At 38.9% G+C, this 18,038-nt stretch overlaps 1 protein-coding gene across 1 annotated transcript in view; it reads left to right on the top strand.

Moving 5' to 3' along the window:
* Positions 1-18,038, top strand: part of SYNJ2 (synaptojanin 2) — a 1,514,156-nt gene that overhangs the window by 1,272,749 nt on the left and 223,369 nt on the right. The window contains exon 19 of the mRNA XM_044063657.1: positions 5,497-5,575. Within this exon, the coding sequence (XP_043919592.1) occupies positions 5,497-5,575 (79 nt within the window). The remainder of the gene's footprint in view (positions 1-5,496; positions 5,576-18,038) is intronic.

The raw sequence follows: 18,038 nt of genomic DNA, 5'->3' as shown, positions 1-18,038 counted from the left end.
TTTTATACGATTTTGTGCCCTGACCCTTTCCCCCAGCAGCTGATGGGAGGACTTGCTATTGTGCATAAACATTCCTTCCTATTCTCCATAAAGACTGCTGCTTGACTGCAGCTTTCCAGTGCCAAGTTCAATCATGCAGTACACTTCTTCTTCCAGTAGGTGGTGACAGTGCAGCAGGACAGACTGCTTCCTTCCCCCTCCCCAGAAAGGGCATGCCAGTGTCAGCTGCTCAGTCCCATTCTCTTGTTTGCTTGCTCCCATGCCTGAGCCACTAATTTATCTCATGTCATCTGGATCATAATCAGAGGCATCCATTTATTTCATGGAACTGGGCTAGATTCAGGTGCTATTTTAGTTCATCAGTGCATTATGCTTTCCATATATGGCATCAAGAAATACAGACATGTTGTCTACTAAGTTCTCCAGAATGTTTCAAGCATCCTCCATGCTGCCCCCATACCTTATTCTATCTGTCGTGAACATTTTTGAAACCTATTTTGATCTAGACTTAAATATTTCCGCTGGTAATGCATTCCAAGGCTCCACTGTAGCAGTAAAGCAGGTGCATATGTTACAGTGCAAGTTCATTTCAAATTGTTATTGTGGGGTAATGTGCTGTGCAGTATGATGTGTAAAGCAGGTATATTTTTATTTGGTTACCCTACCTCCTACCCAGCCTGTCTACAGATCCTCCATTCTCCTACTCCCTTCACACCTTCTACTGCTTAGAGTCCCTGTTGCTCCTTACTGTTGATGCCATGTTATTTTTCTTATTTCTCAGAGTAAAACAGCAGTGACTAGGTTTCAAAAGGTTTAGCTACTCTATCACCTAGTAACACTCTTCGAGTGTATAAACCTATAGGAGTTGATCTTTGGGGACTAAATGTACCAGAAGGCAGTGACTGCTGGAGGAGTGGTCTGCTGGCTTGATTTTCCTTCTACTTCATGGGGGTTATTCTACTTCCCTCCAACCCTATAAAAAAATGCAATGATTAATTTTTTTCAGTACCTTTATTGTCTCATTCTTGGTCATGGCAGAGTTGGACCATTTCCTGGCAACATTAGGTGCAAGTTAGGGAGGCAGTTATGGATGAGGCTCTAGCCCATTGCAGGATTCAAGTGTACACACACACAAACACACGCGCACACACACACACACACACACACACACACACACACACACACACACACACACACACACTGCACACATACTTGAGAGTAACTTAGAGGATTACCACTTCTTGTAACCCATGACTTTGGGATATATGATGAAGCCAGAACACACAAAATAAACCCACATGCACACGGGACAAAGCTGACTCCACACAGAAGGTACCCAACTGTGATCTGGTGAGCTGAAAGGTATGAAGCAGCAGTGTTACCATTGTGCCAGTGTGCCACCTACTTTTAAAACGTAATTTATTGAATGTCGTTCATTGGGTACAGCCCACTGGGTTTGCATCCCATTTGTAGACAGATCCACTGTGGAGTTTATAATGATTAGCAGAAGTCTTTCCAAGCTGTTGGCTAGGAAAACTGTCTTGCTGTTCAGCAACAAGTGCCAAATGATCTTTATTCTCAGCTTAGGGAGGTAGAATGTCATTCAGTTTTTTCCCTTGGATACTTGCAAAGGAGTTCCATGTATTTTTTTACAGAGTAAGTTAATATTAGATCTATGTAAACAAGGTGTATTTAATAAATTAAGCTACAAGTGAGGCAGGGAAATAAGTGCATTGTTTTCATAATGAAATATGCCTTTTTTAATTATTATCGGCTTAATAAAATACATCTATAAAGGAGCTTTAGTATATGTGTTAATGCAGATGGATTTGAGGTATATTCCATGAAATAAGATACTTGGTGAGGATGATAGTAATGTATTGCATTAGCGAACAACTTGAACAGCCTGAAAAATGTTCTCCTTTTGATAGAAGTGACCTTTTCAAGCAAGAGCTTCATGTCCTGCTTGATGCCTTCTTGGCTAATATGTCAGTAGTTATCTAACATGCCGAATGGTCCTGTTTCCCCACCAGCTAACCTTTTGGATATACATTGGAGTGGGCTTTTACTTTTCCTCCCTAATGTCATTAAATTTAAGTTTCCTCAGAGCACTCTGTTATTGCCAGCATTCTTTGCACATGATAGTTTGGGGGTCATGAAAGTGTCCTTCTGGCCTGCTCACTACAAATTCACATTTATAATTCTTATAGCCAGCTGCATATCTGTTTGCCACAATATGTACTGCCACATAAATGACTTAATTTATTAAATACAGCTTGCTGAAATTGTGTGTACAATTTCTAGTCATTGGCTTGGTTATTTATTAATGCTAATTGCATTAAGGTTAAGCAGTTTCATTTGCACTACTACTTTGGAATTTACTTTTTTAATAGTTATAGTTTTTCCATGCCAAGCACAAGTTTAGCTTTGTAAAAGGCAGACCATACCTACTCAGGTTGAATTCTTTGAAAGGGTTACTGAGGTCAAGGGTAGAGAGCAAAAGTCCACAGTGCTTATCTGGAAGTTGAGGAAAGCCTTCAATGGTATCTCCTCTGTTGGGATTGTTAACTAGCTATCCCAACTCAACATTAACTCATACATAATTCACTGGATATTTAATTGACTGTCTAACAGAACCTATACCATTAAGGTTGGAATTTTTGCTCTAGATAGAGAAATGTCACCAGAGGTAACCCACAACGTTCTCTGTTCTGAGTGTCCTCCTCTTTAGTATATGCTTTTCTGACATGAAAATTGATATTAAAGAGCTATGGATAACAACGTTTGATGATGATTACAGACTGGAGCAGTTATCAAATACAATTTTGATATTCAGATTTTTCAGCATAGACTGGACCAAACAAATGCTTGCTGTGTTAATCATGGGTTTCTTTCCAATCATTGGTTAGGAATCTTTCTAATCCATCTGCTGTCTATACTATATATTAAATGGAATAGTAATGTAAAGTCATTGTTTTGTATATGTACCTTCAAGTGTGTCATCAGTTTAATTTTAAATGAAGGATCCATATTTAGTATGTCTGTACATGACCAACTCATCAGTTGTTCTCATAATAAAGTATAGTTCATACCCTATCTTGGAAAGTAAATCTTTAAAATTATCCAGACCAGAGCAATTAAAACTTTTTTTTTTATCAAACCTTCCTACCTGTCTGGTGACAGTTCTTCAAATAATAATGAAAAGATCACCATCACCAGTTTGATCTTTTTTACCAGACAATACATGCTGTCTTTCAGTGAATTATAGGCTGTGTCATGAGTTTGAATTTATGGGTAGTAATTTAATAACAGCAGTAGAGAAAATTAATAAATTCAGGAGTGTTTGGGTTTGTGAAAGAAATTAAAAAAGAAAAAAAGTCTATCAGATGAGTTGTTATTGTTCTTCTCCTATGGTACAGGGCTTGATGCCTTCAACCCTTCATTCCCTGCTGTGTGACCATGAACAAGTCCCTTGATCATACAGCTCTTTGGAGCAATTGGGAATGTAGACTAGGCTCATTAATGGCATTCTGGACTCCATGCCTAGTAGCTACTTATGAACCTATTAAACATGCAGAAGTTAGAATCCCTAATATGGGACAATTTTTACTTTCAGTAATATATTGACTTAAATGTAGTATCTAAGGTACTTTGTTTTTCTAAGTTTCCCAATGGAGTAGAGTCTATGTATTCTTTCTTTAAAGATTTAGGCAATATTTTTGACCATACAAGCTCCAAGTTGATGAAACCTGTGATAAAAAAAAACAATGAACATTTAAGTGGAGATCTGGAAGCAGAAATTTCTAATTTTGCATGAGGAAGTAACTTCAGATAGTACTTTCCCAACTTTTATAACTGATTATGACCAAATCTTCACCTCCATGTAGAGCCTGAATAACATCATTATGATCTTCTTCATGATCAAACTGCATACTAGAACAATATGATTATTTACATGAAGAAGACCGTTCCTCTGCTGTTGCTTTTTAACAACAGGAAGATAATTTGCTTGCACCATAGTAATCCAGTCGGATAGTAAGTCAGGAAACAGCTTTCAACAAGCTCCACATTCCTCGCACAGGCGATCATCATTCAACTCTCCACAGGAGAGAGAACAAATAAGAGACAGATTGAGACAATGGTAGTTCAGCTTCCTCCTCCAGCTGTTTCTGACCACCAGCCAGAGACTTTGATGATACAATGTTTATTCCAAGGGAAGAAAAGGTTATACAGTCAACAGTACAACACCAACAAAAGGAACAAATGATGCAGAAGGTTGGGTGTGGCATTGTTGTGAATATTAATGAAATTTAGATGTTTTTAAAAAAGGTGTGTTTTGTGTGTATGAGAAGGGATAATTTGAGTAACCTAATTCAGAACCTTAAACTGCCTGGAAATAAGTTTAAGATCAGCTTCTTGGAAGTTCCTGCCACATGCAAGTGGATGGACGAATTAGAACTGTGACTACTTTATGTGGGGAGCGTTATACTTTTAGGCAGCCTTTAATTCCAAAACATAGTAAATCTCAACCCAGAGCAAGTGCCCTTATGTCACACTGTCTGTATTTATAGAGTAGTAAGACCATAGACCATACACTGAGCAAAGTACATCTGATCAGAGTTAAGCTGAGAATGGCTCATTATTGTCTGCATTTTTATAGCCCTACATATATGATTTAATCATTATCTCACTTCTGATATACCACCAAGTGTACCCCTCTGCGTACTGTTCTCAGTTGACACCATCTGTATGCAGCCTACCTTGTAGTTGTAGGCCAAACCTCTTAGGTCACAGATGAGCATTTCGGCACTAGATACATATGCATACTACACTTAAAGGAGAGATTCACTGTATTTGGCAATCCATAGCCTAAATGCATGAACTGCCAGTTAAGGGAGCTTACACAGACTTTAAATTAACAAAATGTAAAATTATTTTTTTTAAATAATATTCACCATTTTGTACATATTCCATTTTGTGTAACTGTGCAGAGCCATGCCCCTTTTCATCTCTAAATTTACAGTGGAGTAATTGGTGCAGGTGTGCATTATTACATAAACTCAGACACATGCTGCCTGCCATGTTTAAAAACATGGGCATTATTGTATTAAAAATATTTTTCATGTTTCATTAAAATAAATTCTGAAAGAAATGTTTAGACTGGGGGCAATGGTCCGTGCTACAGAAAACAATGTTTAACATGGAGCTCTTCAAATCTCACCTGATATTGTGGAAGTTATACAAGCACATCATGAACTGATTTATGCAATGAGGACCACTTCATGTGTGCGGATGCATGTGTGTTTCCTTGCTTTCTGTAGTAACCAGTTGTGAAGCATATTCAGAACACTTGACCCAATTCTTTGAAAGACTTGTATATTTATTTAACATTCATATTAATGTTAGATAAATTCGTTTTTAAGTAAAATTGATGGCAATAGATTGTATTTATTTTAGTAAAATACATTGATTTTCTTTATGGGGTCTTGGATGCAGAACCTCGAGGAAAACGTATCTGGAGTCCGGGTGCTGTGTCACACTATGGGAGAGCAGAGCTTCAGGTATCCGATCACAGGTACAGTACAGTATTTCTTTACTGTTTTTTTTTTTAAATCAAAGTTTGTGATCTCCATAGCTGCATATGTTTTACAAAATGAAGACAGAAAATTAATTTTCTTTGCTAGTGAGGTGCCTGGACCTCGTGTGGCTGTTAAAAGTTGGTCTGGAGAATCCAGTCAGCCAGGGTACAGTACATACAAGTAACTATGCCTGCCTGAAGCTCTTCAACATTTTTTGTTTAGTTGCTCTTCCTTGTATAATATAGCAGTTTACTTCACTGTATTTTTAGATATAATAATAAACATAAATGACATTTAAATATTAATATACATCTTAAAAATGATAATGAATTTTAGATTACACTTACTGTTAGTTTCTGTTCAGTGCATTATCTTGTGTGACGTGCTGATGTACTATAACAAAGTGAGTTCTGAGTTGTTTAATTTTCAGATATCAGTTTAGCTTTTCTGCTTTCCTCTCAGTTATCCTAACTTTGGCTCTGACCTGGCTGTCATTTGGTTATACCTGAGCTTATTTGCCTGCTGACCTATAGTTTTTAATCTCTCTGCATGTGTTTGATATCATCTGCAGTGCTACTGTTGTTACTCAGTAATATAATGTACAGTAATATACAGAGCTCAGAGTTGTGAAGCCGTCCTTCAGCTGGTACTTTGTAAACCACAGTGCTGACTGACCTGCACATGCTTCATTATCAGGCACCTGTAGTTCAAAGCATATCTTTTTGTATTTTTCTTATAAATCAAAGGGAACTGAGTTTAACTGCCTGTAGAAAATTTAGTACTCTTAAACAGTAAAGGCACTATTCACCTCTTTAATAGGAGGAAGACAGATAAGCTGGCATAAAGCTGTATAAAACTGTGTACCACACATCTCAGTTCTAAAGCAGGAGAGTTTAAGATATTGACAAAATTGCTTTGCACAGTTCTGCAGTTCTGTTACCCCAGAAAAAATATTTTGAGTTTTAATTAGCTGACAAGTTGACCCAGAATTCATTTTATGTAATAACATACTATACCATGCAGCAGTTACATGCTTAGGAGAAGCAGACAAGTGGGTAGGATCCCATTTTCAGTGGAGGTCTGATGAGAAAGGCTCCAAAGTATTACAAAACATTTTAAGAAAAATAATTGAAAAATCTTCAAAAGTAATACAAAAATATCTACAGTTTAAATAATTACACTAACTTAGACACAATATGAAAACATTGGTTAAGAATAGATGCAAGTTATATGATAATGATTTAATATTAAGAGATATTTTACCCAGTTTATAGAGACATTAAATCTAAGTTAGTGTAATACAAACAGGAATTGCAATATGAAGTGAGGGAAAAGCAGGCTGATGGAATATTTAGAGGGAAAGCCTGGGGAGAGAAATTGATAGAAGTAAGGAAGTGAGTGAAGAAGGGAGAGTAAGAAGATGTAAGGTATGAATAAGTACTTGTTCACATTTAAGGATATAGTTGATCCTGGTGTTGAGCAAGAACAGAGCCAGCTTTTGGCTAGGTAGTCTTTTGGAATGGTTTGAAAGATGGGAGGGTGTTGACGTAATGGATACAGATAAGAAGTTCCAGACCTTAGAAACATTCTACAAGTATAGACAATGCCGGGTACATATGATAGGTTTGTGGACAGACAGGAGTTTTTGGCCATTGGATCGTAATCACTGACTGGGAATATAGTTGTATAGAATGTTATTTAGTGCTGGACAAGCAGATGGATGTTGGATAATTTTATATGTGGTAAGGAGCTGTGTTTATGTTAGTTGTTGGGGTAGTTCTAACTAATTTAGGCATTTTAGTGGTATACAGTGGTGGGTTCTGAAAAGGGTCACCATCATCATCAACCCCCCCCCCTTTTTCCTATTTTCTACATGGGGTTATGGTGTCGTGTTAACTGTTGCCCTCTCTCTCTGAATTCAATGCCATATTCCTGCCGCCTTCTACACTCATGCTTGACTGTCCCAGCTCTTCTCTCACAAAATCTGTCCATCTCTTTGCTGGACACTCTAGTTTCTTCTTGCCTTTGTCCTGTCTGTCCCAAATCATCTTCACTAGATTAACTTCTGCTTTTCTGCACATGTTCCCGAACCATTGTAATGTGTTCTCTCTGATATTTTCTGTAATTGGAGCGACTTTGTCTTCTTCTCTCATGTCCTCCTTCCTTCATCTCTCCCACAGTGTGCATCCTACCACCCATCTCAGAACTTCATCTCCATCATCTACAGCTTCCTCAACAGCTCTGCCTTTACTGCCCAGATTCCTGTACTATATGCAGTGCTGGTTACCCTGCTGTTTTGTCCACCAACTGAAAAAGGGGTATTTGATGCAAATTTTGCATCTTTGTTATAGCATTGTTCAAGTTTTGATTTTTGTATTTCCTGTAGGTTAGTAAGGAAGGGAGTACCATAAAGAAGTGTGGGGAGTAGATAAGTAGTGGCAAGTGTGGTTTTACTTGCGGTGGTGAAAAATATTTGGCTGTGTAAAGCATCCCTAGTTTTTGATGAGTTTTTCTTATGCGGTTTGAGTTTAAGATTATTATCCACTGTCCTTAATAATTTGCTATGAGAAGTAACTTCAGTAGTTGTATTATCAAGAGAGAGGACGTTAAATATTGTTTTTTTTTTCATGAGAGAGGGATTTGGGGGGAAAAGTATTATTTAGTTTTTCTTTTTCAGGGTTGAGCATGATTTGTGAGTTACAAAGCCAAGTTTCAGTGGCTGTTAAAGCTTTCTGAGTAAATTATTTGAGGTGTGCCACATTGTCAGATGTGCAAGTAAGTGTGGCTTCATTCATCTGCATACTGTAATATGGAGGCCTGTTTTGTGGAGGGTGTTGGTGAGAATGTTAAGGAGGAGGGGACCAAGGATAGAGGCTTGTGGTACAGTGGAGGTAACTGAGCAGTATGGAAACAGGGTAGAATGCCATTTTACTTACTGACATCTGTTGGATAGGTTGCTTTGGAACCATAGAAGGGTGAGCTGAGAGAGACCTAATGAGGACATTTGAAGTAGAGATTTGCTGTGACAAACTGTGTCACTTTAGACACGTGTATAAATAAAGACGAGTTTGCTGTTATCGGTAGCTTTATTTGCAGTATCTATACAGGTTAGAAGTGCAGTGTTAGTATTGTGGTAAGGACGGAAGCCATGTTGTGTAGGAGATGGGAGTTATTCCTGCAGGTGATAGTTTAGCAATTATGAGATAGGAGTTCTTCCTGCAGGTGATAGTTTAGCAATTGTTTTTTAATACATTTTTCATGTATATTGGCAAGGGGGAAAATATTGCTATAGGTTTAAAGTTAATGTCTTTTGAATTTCCTCCTTTGTGCAAAGGATAATGTGTGACTTTGTTCAACGGGAGGGAACATGGGATTGCTGGACTGACCTATTTATAAGGCTTGATGCAGGATAGGCAACACTGTCAGCTGCTATTTTAAGGTACTCGCTTAGAAGGTCATCAGCTGTAGTAGAGCATGGTTTGAGTTTAAGAGTGGCTTTTGTATAGGATGTGGGCACAGGTCTGAAGGTGAAAGTGGATGTGGTAATACATGGCTGTTGGGCAGAGTTAGACTTAGTTGTTGGGGAATTCTTGGCTACAGATGCTATGCTATTTGTGAAATAAGAGTTGAACTGTATTGCAGTTTCGAGTGGTGAATTTTTTGGGAGAAGGGTTAGGGTTGAAATTTTGGCCTGGATTCAAGAGTTCTTTAATGGCTGTCCAGAATTTTTAGGGTTGTGCTTACTATTATTTTGAAAGTTATTGTTATATAGTTTTTTTGACTTATTTATTTGCTTTTTAGTATTATTGTGAAGCATTCTGAAGTATTCCAGATATTGTGGGTTTTTAATATTTTTGCCATTCTCTCCATGCATTTTCTCTTTCCTGCACTAGCATTCTAATCTTTTTGGATAGCCAAATTGCATTATTTGTTTTTAGTCTCTTCCTTTTAGGAGGTGCAAGGCTGTTTAGGATATTCAGGAAAGTTATACTGAATTAATTTACAGCATCATTTGGTGTGAGAATTTTTAAGAAGTTCCAGTTAATTGATGATGGAGTAATAGTGAACATTTCTGGGCTAATCTTGAGAAGGTTGTTTGTTTCGTAAACATGCTGTGTGAGATATCTGGTTGTATAGGTTGGGAAATGATCACTAAGAAAGTCTGACATTGTATCTGTGGTGATGCATTTGCAAGGATCTGTTAGTAGAATCCAGTCCAATAGGGAATTCGATGTCTTGTTGTAATGTGTGGGGCGGTGTGTAACAATATAAATTAATTCTAGATGTAGGGCCAGTAGAGTTTATGTCCAGCCAGTTGACATTCACATCACCTAGTTGTATTTTTTTCTTGTGGAATTGTTATGGATATACAGTGTAGGGTATCTTCCAGTGTAGCTATATTTCGCCAGGAAGGACAGTAATACATATTTGTTTATAATTGTTTATTTTCAGGAAAGTAGTAAGCAGCTCTGCTGAACTGAATTTTGGTACTGGTTTGTTATAAGTGGAAATGTGGTACTTGCTGGGAAATATTAAAGCAGTACCACACCACTTTTCCTCTTAATACTGTCATTACTGATGATATAGCTGCAAGGTGTAATTTTAGTGTTGTTTATGCTGAGTTTAAGCCAAGTTTCAGTTACAGCGAGAATATCAGGCTTATTTTGAGTAATCCAGGTGGGTTCCGTTCAGAAGCTCGAAATACTGAAATCTCAAATTTCAGTATTTTGAGCCCAAGAAGCCAAATCCACATAATAGCAAAAGTTTAGAAGCGTGAAATTCAAAACCTCGAATACCGGAGGTTTTGAATTTCGCACTTCTAAAGTTCCGCTATGGTCATGTATTCAGGTAAGTGTGTGTGTGTGTGTGTGTGTGTGTGTGTGTGTGTGTGTGTGTGTGTGTGTGTATGTTTGTGCGCGTGTGCATGTGTGTGTAACCACAAAAGTCACAACTTCCGGTATTCGAGGTTTTGAATTTCGCGGTTTTTAGTTTACGTTGTTTTGTGGATTCCATGTCTTGGGCTCGAGATACTGAAATTCGAGATTTCGGTATTTCGAGCTTCTGAAGTGAATCCATACAGGCTTATAGCTCAACAGTTTTATGTCTTATGTTTCTAACATTCATGACAGGAAAAGTTAGATTACTGGGGTTGGGGTTTGACTTGTAGGGTTAGAGTAGTTTGTGGAAGAGAATTGTCTTGATGTTCATTGTGATAGGTGGAGGCAGGATTAGGGTGAATATCTCCTAGAAGGATTTTAGTATACTGGGGAATTATTGATACTTGTTTTTGGAGAGTATTTTTCCACTTAATTTTGTTTTGATTTGAATTGAAATGGAGCTTGTCAGTCTATATTTGGGGGTAAAGGTGAGGAGCATCATTAAATGGGTTTGGTGTGATGTGTGGAGAGTGTAGGGAGGAAATATGAATAAGTGGTTGGAACAGAGTTGGAAATATGGTGAGAGCTATTATAGAGTCATGGCAGGAAGGGAGATGGCACAGCAGGAGGACAATAGAGGATAACCTTAAGAATAGCATGATTAAGTAAAGGGATTTGTATTTTATGGATGGCAGGGAGTGGGGAAGTATTTTGAAAAGATCACCATTGTTTAGATAATAAGTTATTAATGAGTTATCATACATAAGAGTTTTTTATATTCTTGCTAATTATAATAAAGTCAACACTGACAAAAGTATATGTCACATTCCGTGTTTTTGTTTTATTTTGAAAAGTCTTTTGTTTCAATTTTTAATGTAAGGCTTATATAGTGCTGAGCTATAGAAGATAATGGTTAGTTGGGCAATAAAGATCCTGAATGTGCATCTGTTTTACAGTTGTAAATCATGCATGAATTGTACACTAAGTGTAGGCCAGCTGTGAGGATACCACTGATTGAAAGATACAGTAAAATGGCTGCTATAGAATTGTGAGCCAGAGCCAAGTGTATGGTAAGTTTACATGATTGATCTTTTTACAGAGTTCAGTGTAGGAACCATTGTGACTGCAAAAATATCCTTTGAAATTGTAAAATAGTACATTCGGCCATGTACAACTGTACATATTTGCACCAAAGACAATAGACGAACAGTGGAGTGGAATTCAGTAATTCTGAAACTAAGATGATAGCTGCTTGCTGAATGTGACTGTCAGAAAGACATAATCAAATGTTCCCAGAAGTGTTGTTAAGGGTAAAACAAAATGGCACATGTGACTGAAAAACTGACCTTCATTGTAACAGCAAAGTACATGGTTATATGCACAGCCAATGGAGTATGGGAAAAATCCAGAGCTTCCATCGGTTTCACATAAAAAAACACCTTTGCTTCAGAGTACAGTAAATGTTTGGGTAGGATATGTCTGCATCATATACTACCTACACGGTACTTACTGAAAGAGGGTGCCTAGGTTTCTCGGAGCATTTATGATTCACAGATGAAACACAGAAGACATCAGATAAGTTGTATTGTATAGCCATAGACTATGTAGCATGGAAAGGACAATGGGATTGTTATTGGTCAAGTTAATGTGGTGGGCGCTGTGACTCATGGAGGTTTGTGACTTTTGTGCACCATTCAATGCTTAGAAAAATGAGCACACAAGATATCTGTGAAGATTTGGCTGGAGGGAGATGCCCTTTGATGAAATTCTCCAGAGGGCAGGTACAGAATTAGTAACCAAAAGTCATGTAATGGACACTGAGATTAAATGAGAGGCAATGAACAGTGATACAGAATGTACTGCAGAAGCACCAGACAGGCAGTGCCCTTCTACACTAAGTCAATACAAATGCCTTCATCTGAAATCAGAACCGTCACATATCTGGAAAAAGAAAATGGCATGATTTACAAAAAAAAAAATATATATATATATATATATATATATATATATATATATATATATATATATAGGTATAGGTATTCGAGAAAGGCAAACTGTAAACACCAAAGCTCTATAATGTAAGAATAATCAAACCAGATGAAATTGGAAATGCAGACTCAGCTGATTTTTTGAAGTTTGAAAATCTTTGTATTAGACTAGTTTGTGGTGTACAAAGTAACCTAGATTAAGATGAGGATCTGCTTAAAGTGGAAGCTATTTTCAAATAGTCAAAACTTAAACTATGGAAAATAAAACTGTCTATAAAGATGTGTGACTATTCCACTGAGCATACCTCTCAACTGTCCCTGATTTTCATGGACGTCCCTGATTTTGACTCAGATTTTAACTCTGTCCCTCTTAATCCCTCCTAAAACTAGTGACTTTTGGAGGAAAGGTGGTAAATTACACTTAATGAATAATGACAAAAATTAAGAGTTATAAACTTCTTTTACTTCAGAAAATGTGTATTAATTCATATGCTCTGATTCTGTCAATGTTTCAAGTTAATAGCACTAATATTTTAAGTGTCCCTGATTGTCCCTGATTTTTTCTTGACTTGTACCTGATTCTGTTGAAATTTGTCCCCAATTGGTTGAGAGGTCTGCCACTGAGGTGTTCAACAACATGGTTATGTGATTTCAGAGCTCCAATCATGTGTTTCATTTAGCTCACTTTAGTAGCAATCAGTAGTTCAACCATTCTTAACTAGAAAGTTATAAGTGCAGTTGAACTGCATTTGTATTCTACTGCTGTGTTACAACTTTTCTAAGAAAAGAATGGGAGCATAAACTTACCATTTTAACACCTTTATTAAATTATCACTTAGCACATAGGCAGACATACATCAAGAAAAAAAAAACATATGAACATTTTTTTTCCTTTTACATACATTATGCATCACATTTCTTTTCTTTCATTATAATAACTATCATCAGTCCAACATTGCATAATTTGCTCAATTCCTGCCTTCCTTTAAACCACACTCCTCCTACTGAACATTATTCTGCATGTATTCTTCCCACAATTTCCATTTATTTCTGTTATTTGCTCCTTACCTTTTTCTAAAGATCCTTCTTCCGTTTTGTTTGTTTTATGATATTTAGTACTTTCAAATACAGTTGGTTTAGACTCTGATTTTCATCTTTTAGTAATTGTTTTTTGGCAGCCAACAGAATTAAACTCAACAAGGCCTTACTATGACTAGGTAATTCAGATACTGCTTCCCAGCTGAAAAAAATGTATTTCCTTAGTCACAGCTATTTTCTCACACAGTACTTCTGATAGAGTACTCTGTGGCATATTTTTAAAATCTGCCAACTCATTACACTCCCAAAACTTATGTTCCCAGTTACCTTTTTCTTCCCCATCACTCCTCCATTTGCTATCTATCAGAGGAAAACTTTGAAGTCTGCTTGAGGTTTAAAAATACCTGTGGAGACTCTTCCAGGTAAAAATCTAAAACCTTATGGACCCTGTCGCATACTCAGGAGCCATGCATATGTCCTCTCATTGTTCCCTTGTAAATTGCTTTCCCAGTCTCTCTTCCTAGTCTTTTCTAACCACCTGCGATTCATTCTTATAGTTATTGTGCAATATTTTATATGCCTGTGGCCAAAAAATACTACTGCAGAACCCACACTCACTGTGCTTATACTGTTTAGATGCACCACGCCTAGATACAGATTGTGAGGCATGTACTTCCTTTGGGTCTCAAGCTTTTCAGGGTCATAGGGATAAGCTCATGCTAAAGATCCTTCATCCCACCCAAGCATGGGGGTCAGTGCTCCCTGCCCCATACACTTCTCCTCCCACAGCGAAGAAAATGGACAAGGCAAAGGGTCAGAAGGAGACGGTTAAAGGATTTCTTCTTTTTCTTCTTTCGGCTTTTCCCGGTTAGGGGTCGTCACAGCAGATCATCTGTCCGCTCATGACTGGCAATGGGGTTTTACAGGGTAAAGAGTCAGAAGGAGACAGATAAAGGACTTCTTCTTCCTCTTTCAGCTTTTCCCAGTTAGGGGTCGCCACAGCAGATCACCTGCCCACTCATGATTGGCAGTGGAGTTTTACATTGTCGATTTGCCAGCCCAGCGCCTGACCTTCCACAGAAGGCACACACACATGCACGCACTCATGCCTAGGGCCAATTCAGAGTGTCCAGTCCACCTACAGCATGTCTTTGGGATGTGGGATGAAACCAGAGCACCCGGATGAAACCCAAGCGACCACAGGGAAGACATGCAGACTCCGCACAGAAGGCACCCCAGCTGAGTATCAAATCGGAGAACCTCTTGCTGTGAGGCGGCAACGCTAACCGCTGCACCACTGTGGCCGTGCTGAGATGGATAAAGGATGAGAGAGAAAAAAACTAATAATAAAGAGAAAAAGCAAGAAAAAAAATTTGAAAAAAAATCAGAAAACTGTTGCTGGATCTATCCAGTGCAGTCCTTAAGACACTGAGGCATTTGGATCTGATCACTGTTACCCTCTTGTGTTTTTCACTAGAACTGGTGCATCCAAGGCTACACTCTACATTTCTACAAGAGAAGCACTTTTCTTAGCCACCTTCAGTAGCTTAATCTTTCAGTTCCTTCGATTCATCAAGGAGTTTTTGAAGCCAGTGTTAGGATGATGTGGAAGTTCCTTTGGGCATATATTCAGCTGGGGGTTATCCCAGTGCCAACATTTTCAGGGGCTCCAAGTGTGGCCCATTCTGCCCCACCAGTGGTTTCTTCTATTGTGGTCTGGCTGCTGGATCTGAAGCCCATGGATCAGAGTTTCTCAGTAGAGAACCTCTTTTGAAGCAGACAACCTTTGCTTCTTTGACTGTGACAGATGTTCTTCATGTTTCACTGTTGCAGTCATCACATTTGGGTTATCTGCTTGCAGTAGCCCTCAGTCGGCCTGATTATCAAAATCTTGGGTCCTGTGTCGGTTGCTGTCTCATCTTCCATGATGTCAGGTAGTCAGGGGTATAAGGCCTGCAGCTGATGCCATTACATCAGTCTTTCTTGCCGTGTGGTGCCCGAAGCAGAAGCAGTTTGCAAGTGCCAGTCGGCCAACTCCTGAAATTTTCGTTTTCGAGTTTCAGAACCAAAGTCTTCAGCTAAAGCTAAGTACCCCATTGGGGAAACTTTTTCTTGCTCTAAACCGATGTCAGTAAAAGTCAATAATTGTATTTCTATTGGAAAGCAAATACCTCATAAAGATTTTCATTCGTACTGTATTCCTTGCCTAGGCCCTGACCACGACGTACCTCGCTGTCGGTTTTGTGCCTTATTTAAACAATGAACTATTCGTCATCAGAATATTTATGCTTCTAAATATTTTGGTACGCGGTTCAATTATCCAGATATGTCTTTGGTAAGCCACCCGACTACCGACATTCCGAAAAAACGCAAAGATAAAGACAGAGACAGGCCGCCTTGGTCCAAAGCTGCCGACAACGCTTCTCCTAAGCTAGTCGCCAGTTCGCCGGTACTCATTGAGGCACTTTCGCAGCCCCTGATACCCGCTACTTCAGATTCGCAGGCTTCTACTGAGACCCATTCGGAGTCCGGTATGCTGCGAGATGCTTCAACTGTGGAACCTGCGGATGTCTCTGCCTTGGATGGGTCTGGAGCCGCTGTGCAGGCACCGGCTTCTGAGGGTGTATTCAGGCCTACTGACTTGCATAGTAACCCAACGCCATCTTCTTCTTCAAGGCCTAAAACTCAAACCATGCCCAGAAAACCAACACCCAGACCACATGGTCAGGCCTCTATGCTAATAAACAAATGATAAGAATGGCTGAAGACCTTATTACTTTAATCAGGGGAGGCCAACCTTCCCCCTCTAAGAGACCTAGGACTGAATTTGCTTATGATACTTCTGACCAGGATTCTGAAATGTCTATTTCCTCTGATGACCAGGATTTACCCTTATCTACCTATTTGGATTCTGATGCAGAGGGCTCTATTCCCTCTGCCCCCCCCCCCCCCAAGGATTTCTCTTTTGGTGAAACCGTGCATACTCTTAGGGAGCATTTTCACTGGGAAAGCTACGATTACTCTGATTCTAAAAAGAGGCTTAGGGATTTCTTACTCCTGCCCCAAAACAAGCCTTTAGTTATCCCTCCTGTACTAGACATTGTTGATGATGCCTTTTCGGAATCTAGCTTGGCCCCTGACTCTTTACCTCCTGCTTCCAGAAAACCTGATAGATATTACAGGGTTCCTGACTCTCACAAGTTCCTTTTTAAAAATCCTACTGCGGATCCTGAGACCATTTCACAGGGACCCAAGGGCATTAAGGCTACTACTGCCAAAAATCCTACCCCTTCTGATAGAGATTCCAGGACGCTGGATAGATGGGGTAAGAAGGTATACACTTCTAGAACCTTGGCCATTAGGGCCTTAAACTGCCAGTTTCATATGTTAAAGTATCAGCAGCATATTGTTGGATTGCTTAAACAGAAAATTATGTTGATTCCTGACTGTGTTGAATATAAGGATTTACAGGATTTAATGCATTCTGCTGAACAGGTTGGAAAACATACTTTGCAATGTGGTTTTGATTCACTAGAGGCATCTTGCAAGGCTGCTGTCACTGGGTCTGTACTTAGAAGGCATGCTTGGCTTAAGGAGCAATCTTTACCATTCATGTTAAAGCTAAATTGCTGGATGCTCCCTTAAATCAGGACTGCCTGTATGGCAACAAAGCAGAAGAAGTTCTTAAAAAGATGGAGGAAAAAGCTAAATCTATGCAAACTGTTAAAGATTTCCTACAAGTACAGCCTCCAAGATTTAGTAGGCATTGGCCCTCTAAGAATTGGTTCTTTCCTGCCTCTTCCAGGCTTTCTCAGTCCAGACCCAGAACCAGCAGAACACCCAGACTTCAGTCCCAGGGTACGCACAGGACTAAGCAGTGGGAGGCTCCAACTTCCAAATCAGGGAGTAGTAAGACTCCCCCCTATAGTAAGCTGTCTCAATGACTTAACTTTAAAACTTCCAAGCACTTCTCAACTGACTGCTCCTTTAGAGGGAAAGATTGCTCTGCAGACAAAAAACTGGGAACTCATTACCCAGGACAAATGGGTTTTAAATATAGATGTTATGTGATCCTATCTCGCCTACATTCTGACTGATGGGTTCGGAGCCGATCCCTCGGCTCCGACTTTCGCGCTATTTATGCCAAAAGAAGTCTCTTATTGGAGCTTAGCTTATCCCAGGATGCAGATGCACCACTAGTCCCCCAGATCTCATTTGCGCTAAACTAGCAAGGCACTTGGAGTCTCGCTGGCTGAGCTTGCTAGTGTCTTTTCACTAACTTTTTCTGTCAGAAATTTACCAATTTTTTTTAACAAAAGCTTTTTTTGCCACCTCTCTACTGTGTGTGTGTGTTGAAAATTTTTTTTTTTGGAAAATTTGTGTGATTGTTGTTTGTTCTGGCTGGCCCCCCCTTTCCTCTGTAGTCAGTCAAATCCTTTGTCAGTCAACTTTTGAACCTTTTTTCTCTTCTATTTCCTTCAGTTATATTCACCAGTTGGTATGTCTAATTTAATTCTTTTAAATGCTTTGCGCTGTCATTCTTATTGAGTAGTTAA

The sequence above is a fragment of the Protopterus annectens genome, chromosome 1.part0 (genome assembly GCF_019279795.1).
Source record: "Protopterus annectens isolate FY-2018-M chromosome 1.part0, PAN1.0, whole genome shotgun sequence".
NCBI classification, from domain to species: domain Eukaryota; kingdom Metazoa; phylum Chordata; order Ceratodontiformes; family Protopteridae; genus Protopterus; species Protopterus annectens.
The sequence above is the reverse complement of the archived record's forward strand: the minus strand, read 5'-3'. Positions and strand labels throughout refer to the sequence as shown.